We start from the raw sequence: 18,639 nt of genomic DNA, 5'->3' as shown, positions 1-18,639 counted from the left end.
AAGGATGATCAAAATATTGGCGGAACATTATAGGCGTCCTTCTCTCGCGGGATGATCCTGCATTATGCTGTTTATACAGTCCTCCAAGAAATCATTTCTTGTTTTGGTATTTTCCCCTACATTTCACACCAGAATTTGGTTTAATACAATCTCAAATCCTTTTTGGAACAAGACAGAGTCTTTTACATATTTATATACTCACATAAGGGTTTCTGATGTTTAGCCAAGATAAATTAAGGGTGGATGAAACATGTTCTTAGGAAAAAAAAAACTCATAACTATAGAATTGTTATATAATTCTATATATAAAAAATTATGGCCAGGGGCACTTGGGTGACTCAGTCAGTTAAGCATCTGATTCTTGATTTCAGCTCAGGTCATAATCTCACAGTTCATGAGTTCAAGCCCCACGTTGGGGTCCATGCTGATTGTGCACAGCCTGCTTGACATTTCTCTCTCTCCCTCTCTCTCTCTCTCTCTCTCAAAAATAAATATTTAAAAAAAAATTATGCCACATGGAAAAGAAAGACCCACCAACAGTAAAAATAGGTGTTTGGTTTTTAAACCCAAAGACAATAGGCCCAATATTTTTTAAAGATGATTTTCTTGATTTAAAAATCCTTTTGAAAAAATTTATCCAGGTATAGCTAAGACCATTTCCATACCCAAATCATTCTGTTTAAGGAACCATATGCTCCACTGCTAGCTAAGTATACTTTAAAATAATGTAATATAATTGTTCATAACCTTTCATCTAGTAATACCACTGCTGGGTATATGTCCTAATGGAATTATTTAAAATAAGAAAATGTTTGCATTAATACTAGGAAAAAAAGACAAAATTAGGGATTTTATTATAATGAATGAAATTTATTAAATATCACATAGCCATTACTATGAATGAATTAGAAGTCTGAAATAGCATGGGAGCAACATTATCATATAACTTTAGATGAAAATAAATAGAATAAAATATTGCTCCATACTAAAAAGAGACTAGGTAAAATTCATATTGAATGATGAATTTTTCTCATCGTTATTTTCTTTACTGCTCTTAGTAACTTTTTAACGTTTATTTATTTAATTTGAGAGTGACAGAAACAGAGCGAGTGGGGGAGGGGCAGAAAGAGAAGGAGAGAGAATCCCAAGCAGGATCCACACTGCCAGCACAGAGCCCAGTGCAGTGCTTGAACTTAGGAACTGTGAGATCATGACCTGAGCCGAAGTCAGAGGCTTAACCAACTGAGCCACCCAGGTGCTCCTGCTGTTAGTAATTTCTTAAACATTTATTAAAAACCTGATAGGCATTGTGCAAGAAACTCAGTATATAAAATGGAAAGGTTCTCCACCTCCAGGGAGTGTATGGTCTGTGGAGCAGAAGAAGGCAGCACATGAAAACAAGGAATACAATTACTCTGATGAAAATATGCAAATTAGGAAAAAACTAGACCAGTACCTAGGAGTGGAATGCTTTTAATGCTTTTATGTGTATGTTTTTATGTGTATGTTTTACTTCTTCAGAAAATGCCCAACTGTTTTCTAAAGTGGCTCTATCATTTTACATTCCCACCATCAGGGAATGTAAACATCCTTGCCAACACACTAGTTGCTCTAACAGATATGTAATGGTATCTTATCGTGGGTTTTAGTTTGCATTTTCCTAATGCCTAATAGTGTTGAGCATAATCTCATGTATTTATTTGTCTTCTGTATGTCTTTTTGGGCGAAATATCTTTTCAACATGGCCCAGCTTTTTAATTGGGTTGTTTTCTTATTGCGGTTTTAAGAATTTTTTTTAGGTATTCTGGATACAAGTCCGTTATTAGATATATGTCTTCCAAATATTCTCCTGCAGTCTACTGCTTGTAACAGTGTCTTCTGAAGAACAGAAGTTTTGGGGTGCTGGGTGGCGTTCAACTTTGGCTCAGGTCATGATCTCATGGTTCGTTGGTTTGAGCCCCACATCAGGCTCTGTACTGACAGCTCAGAGACTGGAGCCTTGCTTCAGATTCTGTGTGTCCGTCTCTCTCTGCCCTTCCCCTACTTGTTCTCTCTCTCTCTCTCTCTCTCTCTCTCTCTCAAAAATAAAGAGTGAAGAACAGAACTTTCAAATTTTGATGAAGCCAAATTTATCCTTTTGTTCTCCCAGAGACAGTGGATGTAAGAAATCTTTTCTCCTGTTTTCGCCTAGCAGTTCCACAGTTGTGGCTCTTACATTTAAGGCAATGATCTATTAGGAGTTGATTTTTTTATATTCTGTGAGATAGGGATCTAAGTTCATTATTTTGCGTATAGATAGCCAATTTTTCCCTCACCATTTGTTGGAAGGGCTATAACCGCCTCCATCACATTGCCTTTATGCGCTTGTTTAAAAAAAAAAAAAAAAAAAAAAAAAAAAACAATTGTCCACAGATGTTGGGGTTACTTCTAGACTCTCCATTATGTTCCATTGATCTATTTGTCTATATTTATGCTAGTATCAAGCTGTTTTGTGTACTATAGCTTTGTAAGTCTTGAAATCAGGTAGTGTGAACCCTCCAAAGTCGAGTTGTTTTGGTTATACTTGATCCTTTGCATTTCCATATGAATTTTGGAATCAGTTTGCTGGGGTCTACAAAAGGAAAAAAAAAAAAAAGGCTGCTGGGGTTTTGATTGGGATTGTGTTAACTCTATAGATTTTGGAGAGCATTAACTCTATAGATTTTGGAGAGCATTTACATCTTAACAATACTGAGTCTTCAACCCACAAACATGGTATTTTCTTAGGTCTTCTTTAATTTCTCTCAGCAATATTTTGTAGTTTTCAGCCTATAAGTCTTTCACATCTTTTGTCAGATTATTCTTCCTAGGTATTTGATATCTTTGATGTTATGATCAATGGTATTATTTTCATTTCCAATTGTTTGTTGCTATTATATAGAGATTTTAAAATATTTTGGAGGTATATTGACCTTGTATACTGCAACCTTGTTAAACTCACTAACTAGTTCTAGAAAGTTTCTTAGAGGGAAACTTGTAGTTTTGGTATTGCATAGCTAATAATTTTGCCTGCCCCAGAGTTTTCATTCTGGGAATATTACTTTGATAATCCTTTAGAGAACCATTTCTCTCCTATCTTTCGTCCATGTGTTTGAGGTGAGCATTTACTATACATTTGGTCAATTACCACAGTGATAATAGACTAGTGTGGAGATAAGCACATGACCAACTGATCCAGGAAGAGTCAATCGTGGAACTTACAGGAAAACATTGCATTTTTCTAGCTAGTTCAAAGTCGGACATTACTCATTTCCAACTCAAGACCACTGTGGTCAGAGAACACATTTTGTGGCACGTGAGTCCTTTCAAATTCATTGAGATTTTAAAACAAAACTACCAGGGGCACCTGGGTAGCTCAGTTAGTTGAGCGTATGACTTGATCTCAGGGTCCTGAGTTCAAGCCCCACATTGGGCTCTGTGCTGGGCGTGAAGCCTACTTTAAAAAAAAAATTTTTTTTTAAATAAATAGGGATGGCTGGGTGGCTCAGTCGGTTAAGCATCCAACTTTAGCTCAGGTCATGACCTCACGGTTCATGGATTCAAGTCCCACATCAGGTTGCAAGCTGACAATGCAAAACCTGCTTGGGATTCTTTCTCTCTCTCTCTCAAAATAAAAACAAACAAACAAACAAACAAACAAAAAACACCTTTAAATACATACATACATACATACAAAATCACCATATTGACTCAGCAATCCTACTTCTGGGTATATATCCAAAAAATTGAAATCAGGATCTCAGAAGGATACATGCTTTCCATGTCCAGTGCAGCATTATTCAAAATAGCAAAGACATGGAAACAATGTAAATGCCTATCAAGAAACGAATGATTGAGAAAATGTAGCACATACATACGATGGAATGTTATACAGCCTTAAAAAAGAAAGAAACCCTGTCACACACACAACAGTATGAATGAAGCTGGAGAACATTATGTCAAGTGAAATAAGCCAGTCACAGGAGGACAAAGAGTGGGTCATGCCATGTACATGAATAAAATCTAAACAGTCAAAATTGTAGAAACAGAATAGCAGTTGCCAGGGACTAGGGAGAGAGGGAGATGAAGGGTTGCTGTTCAAAGGGTAGAAAGTTTCAGTTATACGACATGAGTACATTCTAGAGGTCTGCTGTACTTACGGGCCTCTAGATCTGCAGATCTAGAGATCTGCACGTTAACATTATTGTGCACTTAAAAATTTGGTAAGAGGGTAAATCTTCTATTAAGTGCTCTTGCCACAATAAAATATAAATGTTTTGAAATTTGTTTTACGGCCCACGAAATGGTCTATCATGATACATGTTCTGTATGCACTTAAATAAGGTGTATTCTGTTGCTGTTGGGTTGATCAGATCAAGTTGGTTGATAGTGTTCTTCAAGCCCACTGTATCTTTTCTGATTTACTGCCTACTTTTTCTATCAATTATTGAAAAGGGGGTATTGAAATGTCTGACAATAATTGTGAATTTGTCTGTTTTTCCTTTCAGTTCTATCAATTTTTACTTAAGTATTTTGAAGCTCTTTTATTGATGCCTAAGTGTTTAAGATTATTACGTCCACTGACCCTTTCAATCATGACTAAATTACTGTCTTTATCCCAGATTATATTCTTTGCTCTGAATTTTCCTTTGCCTGATATTAATATAGATATACTAGTGTGTTTTTTTTCTTTTTCATTAATGGTAGCAGGGGATAACTTCTTCCATTTTTTTTTAACTTTTACCTTATTTGTGTCTTTATACTTGAAGTACATTACTTATAGGTATCCTATAGTTGAGTGTTGAATTTTTTATATCCAATCTAACAAGCTCTCTGTTTTATTTATTTTTTTATGTTTATTTATTTTTGAGAGAGAGAGTGTGAGCAGAGGAGGGGGAGAGAGAGAGAGGGAGACCCGAAATCCAAAGCAGGCTCCAGGCTCTAAGCTGTCAGCACTCAGCCCGACACAGGGATCGAACCCACGAACCGCAAGATCATGACCCGAGCCAAAGTTGGGACAACCCAACTGACTGAGCCACCCAGGCACCCCACAAGCTCTCCCTTTTAAATGGGATTTTTAAATTCTTTTTAATTAAGTAATACCTCCACCCAACGTGGGGCTTGAACTCACAGCCCCAAGATCAAGAGTCACATGCTCTTCCAAATGAGCCAGCCAGGCATCCCTTAGGTGGGACTTTTAGACATTTAATATGGTTATTGATTCTGTTAGGTGTGCATCTACCATCTTGCTACTTGTTTTATTTTTGTTCATTATTTTTGTTTCTATTTACTTCCATTTGTTGTTTCTTTGTTCCTCTTTTCTGTCTTCTTTTGGATTTTTACAAGTCTGGCTGATGGGAGCAGGCACTATTCCCTTTAATCCTTTCAAATGTTTTTTTCCCCCTACCCTTTCTGCCCATGCATGCATTCCAGGGGGACCATCTACACATCTCTAGGCTTCTCTCTGTAAGCAGTTCTCCCTCTGGTATTCTGTTCTATGAACTTGAGCTGTTGGGTTTCCCCACTTTCAACTCTGTCTCCTCAACTCAGGAGTCTTGTCATATATATGTCATATATATATGAAAAAATATATATACATATATATGTTGTTTCGAGCAAGAAAGTAAATCTGGTCTATGTTACTCCATTTCAGTTAAAAGTGCAAGTCCTTGGGGCACCTGGCTGGCTCAGTTGGTGGAGTGTGAGACTCTTGATCTCCAGGTCATGAATTCGAGCCCCACACTGGGTGTAGAGATTATTTAAATTTATTAATTAATTTTAAATAGTTTAAATTTATTAATTTAGTTTAAAAAACAAGTGCAAGTCCTCACTACCCCACTTTTAAAAATTGCTGTAGGGGCGCCTGGGTGGTTCAGTCGGTTGAGCATCTGACTTCTGATCTCACAGTTCCTGAGTTCCAGCCCCACATCAGGCTCTGTGCTGACAGCTCAGAGCCTGGAGCCTGCTTCGGATTCTGTGTCTTCCTCTCTCTCTGCCCCTCCCCTGCTCCCGCTCTTTCTCTCTCCCAAAAATAAATAAAGCATTAAAAAAAAATTTTAAGATGTAAAAGTATCTCAATAAAGAGCAGTCTTCTCCACAGTGGTGTTGGACCCACTGGATAACCACATGCGTAAAAAGGACTCTCAACCTAAATATCACAGCTTGTATAAAAATTAACTCTAAGTGGATCATGAATCTAAATATAAAATATAAAATTACATAACTGTTAGGAAGAAACATAGAGGAAAACCTTCAGGGGTGCCTGGGTGGCTCAGTTGGTTAAGCATCCAACTCTTGATTTTGGCTCAGGTCATGGAATCATGGTTTGCGAGTTCAAGCCCCACATTGGCCTCTGTGCTAACAGCACAGAGCCTGCTTGGGATTCTCTCTCTCTCTCAAAATAAATAGATAAGCGTTAAAAAAAGAAGAGGAAAACCTTCAGTGACTGATGATAAGGTTCTTAGACATGACATCAAAGTCACGATCCTTAAAAGAAAAAAAAATTGCTAAGTTGTAGTTCATCAAAACTTAAAACTACAAAAATATTGTGAATCTACAAAAAACTACAAAAACTACTATGAAGACAATGACAAGCAACAGGCAGAGAAAAAATACTTGCAAATCACATACTGGACGAAGAGCTCATACTCCAAATGCAGCAGCCCTCCCTTTCTACGGTTTCCGTTACGGACAGTCAGTCTCAATCCACAGGCAGACGATTCTCCTTCTCTGGCACCATCAGGTAGGTCGCAGCCTAACGCCATGTCACAGCACCTATGTCATTCCCCTCACCTCATCCCATCATGCGGGCATCTTATCATCTCACAGCATCATAAGAAGGGTGAGTACAGGACACTAAGATAGCTTGAGACCACATTCACATAACTTTTATTACAGTAGATGGTTATAATCGTATTTTATTTGTTGTTAATCCCTAACTGGGCCTAATTTAGAAACTAAGCTTTATCATAGGTGTGTACATACAGGAAAAAAACGCAGTATATAGGGTTCGGTACAGTCCATGGTTTCAGGCATCCAGTGGGGGAGCCTTGTACATAAAGGGGAGTACAGGCTATAAGGAACTCTCAAAACTCAACAGTAAGAAAATAACTGACTTAACTTCTAAAATGGTCAAAATTTGGGGTGCCTGGGTGGCTCAGTCGGTTGAGCATCCAACCTCGGCTCGGGTCATGATCTCAGAGCTTGTGGACTGACAGGACTGAGTGACATAACAAGCATAATAAGCATATGAAAGATGTTCAACATAAGTAGCCATTAAAGAGCTACAACCGAAAACCATGATCAGATACTGATGCACATGTAAAAGAATGATAAAAACAGAAGATGCTGACAATAGAATGGCTAAAATAAAAAAACCAAGAGGGGCGCCTGGGTGGCTCAGTCGGTCAAGCGTCTGACTCTTGATTTCAGCTCAGATCATGATCTCACAGTTCATGGGTTCAAGCCCTGTGTCGGGCTCTGCGCTGACAGAGCAGAGCCTGCTTGCGATTCTCTCTCCCTCCCTATCTCTCTCTACCCCTGCTCTGCTCTCTCAGAATATTAAAAAAAACAAAAACAAAAACAAAAACAAGTGTTGGCAAGGATGTGGTGAAAAAGTAAAGCTCTTGCACCATTGGTGGTAATGCAAATTGGTGCAGCCACTCTGGAAAACAGTAGGGAGGTTCCTCAAAAAATTAATAGATTACCATATGATCCAGTAATTGCACTACTGGGTATTTACCCAAAAAATACAAAAACACTAAAATGCACCCCTATGTTTATTGCAGCATTATTTACAATAGCCAAGATTTGGAAGCAGCCCAAGTGTCCATCAACTGATGAATGGACAAAGAAGTGGTGTATAATACACAATGGAAGGTTATTCAGCCATAAAAAAGAATGAAATCTTTCCATTTGCAACAACATAGATAGTGCTAGAGTTTAACGCTAAATGAAATAAGCCAGGGAAAGACAAATACCATATGATCTCACAGATATGTGGAATTTACGAAATAAAACAACCAAAGGGAAAAAAAAGAGTGAGCAAGAGAGAGAGAAACTGGGCGCCTGGGTGGCTCAGTCGGTAAAGCGTCCGACTTCGGCTCAGGTCATGATCTCACAGTCCGTGAGTTCGAGCCCCGCATTGGGCTCTGTGCTGACAGCTCAGAGCCTGGAGCCTGCTTCAGATTCTGTGTCTCCCTCTCTCTTTGACCCTCCCCCGTTCATGCTCTGTCTCTCTCTGTCTCAAAAATAAACAAACATTAAAAAAAAAAGTTAAAAAAAAAAAAAGAGAGAGAGAAACCAAGAAACAGACTCTTAACTACAGAGAACAAACTGATGGTCACCACCAGCGAGGTGGGTGGGGGAGGATGGGTGAAAATAGGTGGTAGGGATTCAAGAGTACACTTACCATGATGGAAGAAACAAATAAAATAAAAAGAGATGAAGAGAGGTTGTGAACATATCCCTCTTAGATATATTGGATTGCCTCTGGAGGGTGTCTTGGTGTAAATTGAATTAATTACAGTATACTAGTATTTATGAAGTTATTGCACCAAATAGGAAAACCTAACATGCAGAATAGGCACCTTGTAATAATAAATAGTTCCTTACACTGTTCTTCAATGGAACATAGCAACAATTTAATAAAATTGATGTGTATTTTCAACTTAAAGAAAAAAAAAATATCCTGACAACTGTTAAGTGCTGTCAAGCATGTGGAGCAACCGGAACTCTAAAATATCGCTAGTAGGGATGCAAAACAGAAAAGCCACTCTGGGAAATAGTTCGGCAGTTTCTTATAAAACATACTTACCGTATGATCCTGCGATTACAGTCCTAGGTATTTACTCAACAAATGGCAACTTATTTTCACACAAAAAGGTGTGCACAAAATAGCTGTTCTATGTATAATCACGTGTGTGTATCCTAGGTCAATGACTAAAAAAATGGCATGTTCTATACAATGGGATACTACCCAGCAATAACAGGAAATGAACTTTGATATACACAACTGGGATCAGTTTCAAAGGCCTTATGCTGAGTGAAAGAAGCCAGTCACTGTGTGATTCTATTTATGTAATATCCTCAAAAGAAGAACACTAGAATGACAGAGAACAGACCTAAGGCTGGCTGGCATTATGGGTGAGAGGAGGCTGTAAGTACAAAGAAATGGCATGAGGGAGTTTCAGGGGTGATGGAACTATATCCTCATCAAGGGCAAAGTTCTACAAGTCTGTGTGTCAAAATTCAGAGTTGCACATCTAGGAAACATTGATTTTACTGTATGTTAATTATAAAAGTTAAATGAGCTCTCGGGGCACGTGGGTGACTCAGTCAGTTAAGGGTCTCTTGATTCCAGCTCAGGTCATGATCTCACGGTTCGTGACTTGGAGCCTCACATCAGGCTCTGTGCTGACAGCTCGGAGCCTGGAGCCTGCTTTGGATTCTGTGTCTCCCTCTCTCTCTGCCCCTCCCCAGCTTGTGCTCTGTCTCTTTCTCCCTCTCTTTCTCAAAAATAAATAAAAACATTAAAAAAAATTTTTAATAAATAAAATGAAATAAAAGTTAAATAAGCTTCACAGAAAACTCTCCAGTAAACCTAACACTACATGGTGATGACCAGTTGGCCAGAGGTTCTAGGAAGAGCATTCCAGGCAGAATTAAGAGCTCACACTCGTCTCTGGGCTAGAACACACCTATATTCAAGAAACAGTCAGGAGGTCAGTATGGCTGAAGTGGAGTAAGTATAGGAGTTGAGGAGAGACCGCCTGAGACACAAGACAGGACCAGATCATGTAGGTATCTGTGCCATGGGAAGGACTTTGGCTTTTGAGAGAAACGGGGAGCCACTACAGGGCTTTGAGCAGCCAAGTGACACAAACTGAATGTTCTTAAAAGGATCACTGGTTTCTGTGTGGAAAACAGACTGGTGGCAGCGGGGAGAGGTCAAAGAGGGAAGACAAATTTCAAGAAGCAATTTCAATAACCCAAGCAACAAGGACCGTGGCTCAGTCCAGAGTGGGTGTGACCGACGCAGGGAGAAACAGTCCGAGTTTAGATCTACTTTGAAGGTAGACCCGAGACAATTTTCTGATGGATGAGACCGAGAGAAAGAAATGCGTCAAGGATGACTGTACATTTTCTGGTCTGAGCAACCGAAAGGCTGGAACCGGCATCAGCTGAAGAGAGAACAGCTTTCAGTGGAACAGGCTGTAGGAAGGAACACTAGTTCCATTTTGAAAATGCAGAGTTTGTGGTTTTAGGAGACAGTCAAGCGAAAATTTCACCCTTGGCTGGAAAGACCAAAGCACACCTGGTGGCCCTGGGCACGCTGAGTGCACTGTGTGGTCCAGTGTGTGGGGAGGAGCTGTGGAGAGTGCTGGAGCACAGCAAGCACCTGTGCCACAGGAAGCTCACATAGACTGGCAGGTGTTGTCACTTGTCGGTTACATGTGTGGTCCGAGGGATCCAGGGGTGAAGCTCATCTGACTTAGTCCTCAAGACTTTCCCTGCTGCAGGAAGTAAGATTTTATATGGTGAAAAATGAGTCTCTGAGGACAAATTCTTAAATTCTCAAATTCGGTCTTTTCTTGAAGTACACATTTGAGATTATGCCCCCCACCCCGCCAATCTCTGCTGTAATTGGTAGAGTGAGGCTGGGGTGTTCAGTGGATATAGTGGCACATCACCAAAATGCAGTGTCCTGACTGAGAATGCAAGGTGAATGGCTGCGTGGTTTATCATATTCAAAAGATTTTATGTTGAACACATCTTGAGCCTTTTTTTCCATCCCCTTGTGGTAATGAGGCAAATTTTTTCACGAAAGAGATACTGATGTGAAATCATCACCTTCTATATATCAATTTAGTATTCTTCAAGGTGTTTGAAACTCATTAATAATATCTCAAGGGATATTATTGATAAGCCCTATTATAGAGCATCAGAAATAACAAGACCTAAATAATTTAACAGAATTTCATTTAATAAGTATATTTAAAGTTCATCTCTTCCAAAAACAGCATTTTAATTACATTCAAATTGTGTTCATTTTAAATATCAACAAACTCATCATTTACATACAGGGCTAGATATTAGAAAACAGAAGGACATTAAAACAAGTTTTATTTTTTAAAAGTTCTCACTTCCAAATTTAGAATACCATAAACTGTTAAATATATACCCAAACAAAATGTATATACAGTATCAGGAGAAAAAAAACACAAGTTGCTCTAATAGGAAAAAAAAACCTGTAATACACATACAGCAGAACATAATTCACATAGGCTCAATTTACAAGTGTATCTCAAAGTATAAAACAAACCAACAAAAAGCCAGTAACGACAAACACAGGCAAAAATCACAGCTGCCATTCTAAACTACTGCACCAACACACAATACTTTCCAAGAGAAAGACGGGTTCCCAAGATCTTATATTGACCCAGGACTTTTCACTTCTTTGTTTTCAAATGCAGAAGCAAAAAAGCCTTAAGAGTTTTCTTCTTGCCTTTAAATTAGATTCATGTTGGTTTTTCTTCAATAACCCAAATATATCATGAGAAGTGCTATCGAAGCTGTTCTATTTAGAGCTCAATAACCAAGACATTTCTTTCATTTTGTATTTCCCTGTACCTCTATTTTCCTTCAAAAAGCCACTGGGGAAACTTTACAGAGTGGTGGTAAAGAGATCAAACAATCCTGAGAAGACAAGGAAACAGGAGAGCTGGCACTATCACTGGTTTACCAAAAATTACACACACACACACACACACACACACACACACACACACACACCCGTTTATTAAACCATAAATGCAAAACAGTAAGAAATCTAAAAACGCAAGGAGCCTGAAAAGTACTGGAAAGCAAGCAGGAGGCATGCTGAATTGTGGTGTGGCTTTCGTTTGAAAGACATACACCAACCAGGCTCCTGCTAACTGCTGGGCACTTTTTGTAACATGCACCATTTGTTTACATTTTTAACTTGTCCAAGCTGAGTTTCTCTAGCCAAAGCAGAGAGGTCGTAATTACCGTGCTCAGGTAAGAAAGGTGTGAAGGTTGTAAGATGAGAGGAGGGGGTAAGATGCAGGACCAGGAATAAAACTAAGCACTAAATCTGATCCAGTCAAAGACAGGAAAGAACCCTGATTTTCTTCAGATTTTACTGCACTTTATAATCAAAGAAAAAAGAACATCTCTCCTTTTTTTCGTAATGTAGCTCAGGTTTAAAATGGCAGAATGAGTAGTCCTTAATCAGCACACACTATTTTTAAAAGGGACATTTTTAGAACTGGATTGTTTTTAATGACAAACCTTAAGAGTTATTTAGCTCTTCTAAAATGGTGCTCAGAGGTACTGATACAGGCCCTTCTTAAAAGGAAACAACTTACTTTGCATTAAAAAAATCATCAATAAGAGTTATGAGTCAGTGTTTTCAAAAAACGAAATGTTTAACTTCAAATTAAGTATGTTTTTCAAGTAACTGCTGTTGTGCCAAATAGTGTTACCTGCTACTATTTTATTCAAGTATAAACATATAATTAACAAACATTACATAATCATTCTTTATGATCACTATAAAAATTTAAATTACCCTTTTCTCTTTTATATGAAGATGGTGGTTCTAAAGTAACATTAAGCCAGAAAAGCCCATTCATTCATCACACACATCTATCTCCACCTCAGTTTTTAGAAGTCAGTGCATTCAGTGGTTATAAGTAGGTGCAATGTTCTTCTGTAGTTAAGAGATCTGAAAGAGTTAAAAAAAAAAGGGGGGGTAAGTAATTTGAAAGATATCCTTAACAGTCATAAATACTGCCAGTACTCAAAGTCAAGTATAGTGTAACCTGAGTTCAGGTCAATCAGTCGTGGTTTTTTCTCCCGACGGAAGGCGTTCCCATAACTGGAGCAACTGTTCACCAACCTGAGGCTCGAGCTCCTGGATAAATCACAAGTCACACAACAAACACCAAGGGAAATGGATTGAATTTTTTTTAATCACCAAAACCTATGTTGATAGAAATATAAGAGAAGTACTTTGAATTTCATTTTTCTACCAGAACATGATAAAATCATGCAACCTATGTTCAGGTTTGTGAAGTTCACTTCCAGACTTCAAGACTGCAGTTAACCCTCAAATACAGCAACTATTTGTGACAAAACGGTAAAGAGATTTCCATGGAGTTCTTCTGGAGTTTTTACTATGTGGAAATCATGATTTTTTTTTAAATGGAGATTTACCAAAACCACTCCACTTCAACTTTCAAAGGTTTACTGTGAAACCTAGCGTATTCGATGTTTGGGGGGGTTGTTAAGAAATTATGATGAGTATATAATATTCTTATCTTAGGAATTAGGCTTATTTCAAAATCCTTAGTATAGAATAAAAATTAAAATATTCTGATACAACTGAAAAGAATGTCATTTATAGTCCTCTTGTGATACGATGTGCATTTAAAAAGAACCCAAACACTTTTCATATGGCGATTTAAAGCGAGCCACACTGGTTTAAATAGATTACTAGCCGTGTGACCTTAGAATAATTTCTCCTATTTCTCCTACCTAAAATTGAGCTAATAAAGCAATATGCATTAAATTAAATGACTTCATGGAAAGCAGCTAGCACAGCAGTCCATATATATGTTAATTCCCATCCCCTTAACCAGCTTAAAATACATGTCAGCAGCAATGATGAAGGCAAAGCAAACATAACAGAAACAAAACAAGTCACAAAAATATCAAAAGGCTGTTTTTATATTGCATCATTAGTTAAAGGCACAAAGATGTCAGATGCTGTTGTTACCCTCAGTGAGATTACTTCAGAATTACACTCCGTTTTGATCAGAGCTTCAGTTACTAAGACAACAGGAGTCTCCATGAAGTAACTTATGAAAGACTTTGTCCGTAATGATGGAGAGAAGCCAAATTTACCAAATGTTAAAAAAGCAATGAGCTCTGTCAAACACCAGTACGAGCAGGTTTTTATACTAACTCTTTTACAAACCTAAGCCACCGTCTCCCGTGTACACACAGAATATACAATTTGTACTCCTACGTCTCCCTCTCAAACGGACCACTGCGTAGCAGCAAAACAAAACCAAGAGACCGGAGGAAGGCAAATATGAAAGGTCACCGTATACCTGCCCGTCTCTGCTGATCTGGACCTTCTTGTTGTCGTTCCAGGGGTTAAGTAGATGGTGTGCAAACTGGAAGGGAAGACTCTCCTTCCGGACCCACTCCACCTTAAACACTCCTCCCAGTCCAGCGGAGCCCCAGTCCTGGCTCTTCTCCCTTCCTATCTCCGAAGACATCCTAGAAAATCCCTGTGGGTCAAATGAGGGCAAGGGGAAAGGTAAGGAGGATATTAAATGTCTGAATAAAATTTACCAGAGAAAGCTCTCCATTTTTTTTTCTTTAATTTTAAGGTAAAGTGTAATATAAAAACAATAGATATCTAACAAAAACAAAAAGAAGTTGTTGTTTTTTATAAAAAAGATGTATTAGCACATTTCTAGCCTTCTAACATAATTTTAGTATGAACAGATATTTTCTAAATAATGTATTAACAGCCCTAAACCCACATTTATTCCATGATAAATGGATATACTCTAACCTATAAGTTTTACTTCCAAATATTATACATCAAGTCAAGATGAGTTAAGAAACATACTCAAGTTTCTGGATTGTCAATTCTAACTTGCTTGCCTATTTAAATAAACATTTTACCAAAAAAGTCAAGCTTCTCATTACTCTTAATCCACCTGAAAAACAGTAAATCTAAAGTTACCTTCAGAAGGAGAAATGGTTTATCTAAAGAGATTCTGGTAAGACAAGGAAAACAAAGGGATCCCTATTATCATTCCCCTGAAGAGGTACAATACATTCCTCATTTTGTCAAGCAAAATGCATTCTTGCATTCTGATGCAATAAAAAGCCAGGGTGTTTTTGGTTTTTGTTTTAATCTCTGTGGTCTAACCTGCAGCCAGAACAACCCCATTTTACTGGTTCAGGATGGCTCACCTGGAAATGTCCAGATCCTTGAACAGAAAATACCAAGTAAACCATGCTGCTTTCCCAAAAGGCTCGATTTAGCTTCCGCTCATTACTAGGGGTTGTAGACCAGATACCCTTCTGCTGAGAAATTTCAAGGTTTCTCAAATTGCTACTCTTCATTATGAAGTATCGAATAGGCATGTTTGGTCTTGGTGAAGGAGATTTTGAGCCCTATAAAAGAATGCATAAGTTCTTGAAAGGTAATTTGACCTTTCAAAATTAAATAACATCTTCATAAACATATAAACCAAAGTATTTTACCAAATATCCAACAAGTGCAAATAGCTCCATTGTGCCTGAAAAGCTACACAAGGCTCCCTCAGAATGAGGTTACAGAGCCAAAACCAAGCACTCATTTTCAGAGCATTCAAAATCTCTTATCAAGAAGGATTTGGGATTACAAACTTTGATTTATATTCCAAATGTATTTTCAGAAACTATTTTAATACACTTTCAAAGGCTGAAAACAAAGCAAAAATTTGCTCCAGCTTCCCGCCTGGATACAGCTTCCAGGCAACAGTGCAGGGAAGGGAAACAGAATCCAGCAGTCTCAGTGAACTGCAGAGAGAGAGCCTGGAATTGAGAGGCCAGGGTTAGAATTTGCACAGCAGTGTGCTGGATATAAGAGATTTGCACAGAAGGAGAGTTCCCAAGGAACTGAAGAAGGGTACCCACAAGTTTCTGACAAGTACTGACCTGCACGTGAGTGAGAAAACATGATTTAACGCCAGGGAAAGATCCAGACAAAAGCAGTAAACTAAGTAATTCCTGGAGCTCACACGGGGATCGGAGTATTTGATGTTCTCCCCAGCCAGAATTGAAACAACTGTTAATACATAGGGCATCAGCCCACAGAAGGCTCATGCCTTAGTACTGAAACTAAATTAGTACCAGAATAAAATCTGCTCGGAACCTGCTATAACACTTAAAAGAAAAATCTTAAAAACATTTAACTGATTGCCACTTACTTAGTGGTATACCAGAGAGATGTCTGACACTACTTAAAGGAATACAACAAAAATCTAGCAGCCAAATGAAATTATAAGGAATGCAAAGAAACGGAGGAGAACAGATCCATAACCAGGGAAAAAATGAACCAACAGGAAAAGATTCACATCTGACAGATGATGGAATTAGGAGACAAAAAAATGTCAGAGCAGCTATTATAAATATATTCACTGTGTTCAAGAAGGTAAAGTAAACATGCATGTGCCTTAAAGGAGAAATGGAAAGTGTTTTTTAAAGGCCCAAAGGGCATTCTAGAGATGGAGATATAATATTTAAAGTGAAAAATACATTAGAAAGAATGCACAGCAGATGAGACACTACAAATAAAAACATCAGTGAACTTGAAAACATAGCCAGAGAAACCATCTCAAATGAAACAAAGAAACCAAAAAAGAATTGAAAAAAATGAAGACAGCCTCAGTGACCTATGGTATAGTATCAAGTGATCTTGCACTTATATATCCCTAGTCCCAGAAAGGAGGGGGAAGCGATGAGACATAAAAAATACGTGAAGAAATAATTATCTTAATTTTTCCAAATTTGATGGAAACTATGAATACGAACTACAACTATGGAAACTATGAATAAGAACTACAAACGGGCGGGGGGAGTGGGGTGGCGCCTGGGTGCTTCAGCCAGTTAAGCTTCCGACTCCTGGTTTCAGCTCAGGTCATGATATTGCAGTTTGTGACTTCAAGTCCCATGTCAGGCTCTGTGCTGACAGTGCACAGCCTGCTTGGGATTCTCTCTCTCACTCTCCACTCTCTCTCTGCCTCTCCCCTTCTCTCTCTCTCTCTCTCTCTCTCTCAAAGTAAGTAAATAAACTTAAAAAAATTAAAATTAAAAAAAGTTCTCATCATAAGAAAAAACATTTAAAAAAACTACAAATAGAAACATATCAAAATCAAATTGCTGAAAACCAGTGATAAAGAGAAAATCTTAAAAGCAGGTAGAGGAAAAAGATACGTTACATACAGAGAAACATTATATACAGAGAAACAAAAATGATAGTAAACCTCCCTCAGAAACTATGTAAACGAGAAGATAATGGAGTGACTTCTTCGCAGTAACAAAAGAAAACCACTGTCAACCTAGAATTATATACACAGTAAAAACAGCTTTTGGGGTGCCTGGGTGACTCAGTCGGCTAAGCTTTCAACTCTGGCTCAGGTCATGATCTCATAGTTCGTGAGCTCAAGCCCCAAGTCAGGCTCTGTGCTGACAGCTCAGAGCCTGGAACCTGCTTCGGATTCTGTGTCTCCCTCGCTCCCTGCCCCTCCCCCACTCACAGTCTATCTCTCTCTCTCAAAAAATGAATAAACATTACAAAAAATTTTTAAATAGCTTCCAAAAATAACAGTGAAAAATGGTTTTTCAGACAAAAGCTTAAAGAATTCATTTCCAGAATATCTGTACCAGAGAAAATGTTCAAAGAAGGTTTCCAGACAGAAGCGTATGATCCAAGATAGAAATCCTCATCAACACAAAAGAATAAAGAACACAAGAACTGGTAAATATTTAGTAAACATAAAACACATTTTTCTGACTTTTGGTACAAGATAATTTACTATGAAGTAAAAAAAAACCAATACACTGCAGCAAGTATAACAAATATACAAATAAAATGTATGAGACAAGTAACACAAAGAACTAAAGGGTAAAATAAAAATACACTGTTGCAAGGTTCTCAAACTATACCTGAGGTGGCATAAAACTAATTCAAGATATACTAGGGAAAGTTAAAAAATGGCTACAGTAGTGAATTCTACCAAACATTTAAGGAAAAAATCATATCAATCCCATGCATCTCTTGCAAAAATGAAGTAGAAATAAGACTTCCCAAATAATCTTATGAGGCCAGCATTACCCTGATACCAAAACAATACAAAAATAACACAAGAGAACTATAGAATATCCCTCATGAACAAAGATCCCAAATTTAACAGAAGTTCTGATTAAGTAAAATCAAATCCATTAATATTTAACACCATAATATGTCATGATCCTGCAAGGTATAAACATTAGAAAAGCAGTCAACAAAACCCAATTTATTAATAGAAGAAAAAAAATTGTGTTATCATTTCAACAGATGTAAAGACAAAAAAGCACTGAACATAATTCAACATTTATTCCTAATAAACCCTCTCAGCAAACTAAATCCAAAAAGAAACATCCCACAGTTACATTATGATAAGTGGTGACAGATTTAATGAGGGATGGGGGTTGGGAGGGGGGGTTGTTTTCCCTCAAAGGTCTGTTCTCAACACTGTTATTAAACATTTTACTGGAGGTTCTAGCCAGAGAGAACAGGCAAGAAAAAAAATAAACAGAATCAATACTGGAAAGGAAAAAAGTGAAACTACCTTTATTAATAGATGAAATGGTTATCCATGTAGAAAGTCCTGAGAAATCTCATATAAAGCGAACAATTAATAAATGAAGTAAGATCACATCATATTGGGTAAATATACAAAGGTCAAATGTATTTCTAAATCATAGCAATGAATAACTGGAAATTAAAAATTTTACAAACAGCATCAAAGATATAAAATATTTAGTGAT

At 37.8% G+C, this 18,639-nt stretch overlaps 1 protein-coding gene across 5 annotated transcripts in view; it reads right to left on the bottom strand.

Moving 5' to 3' along the window:
* YTHDC2 (YTH N6-methyladenosine RNA binding protein C2) overlaps nucleotides 1-18,639 on the bottom strand; it is a 95,976-nt gene that overhangs the window by 15,005 nt on the left and 62,332 nt on the right. For 3 of the 5 annotated variants that reach the window (XR_007461636.1, XR_007461637.1, XR_007461639.1), the window contains 4 exons: nucleotides 15,037-15,240; nucleotides 14,157-14,339; nucleotides 12,864-12,955; nucleotides 12,611-12,766 (listed from right to left, as the gene is read on the bottom strand). Coding sequence is in view for 1 of the 5 variants with exons in the window: in XM_049649042.1 (XP_049504999.1) it covers nucleotides 12,875-12,955; nucleotides 14,157-14,339; nucleotides 15,037-15,240 (468 nt within the window). In the remaining 4 variants the exon portion in view is untranslated. Of the gene's footprint in view, nucleotides 1-10,981; nucleotides 12,767-12,863; nucleotides 12,956-14,156; nucleotides 14,340-15,036; nucleotides 15,241-18,639 lie in introns of those variants that run through there. The other 2 variants (XM_049649042.1, XR_007461638.1) reach the window with 2 other exon arrangements.

This window comes from Panthera uncia (assembly GCF_023721935.1).
Source record: "Panthera uncia isolate 11264 chromosome A1 unlocalized genomic scaffold, Puncia_PCG_1.0 HiC_scaffold_17, whole genome shotgun sequence".
NCBI classification, from domain to species: domain Eukaryota; kingdom Metazoa; phylum Chordata; class Mammalia; order Carnivora; family Felidae; genus Panthera; species Panthera uncia.
Note: the sequence above shows the minus strand (reverse complement) of the source record. Positions and strands in the feature narration are given on the sequence as shown.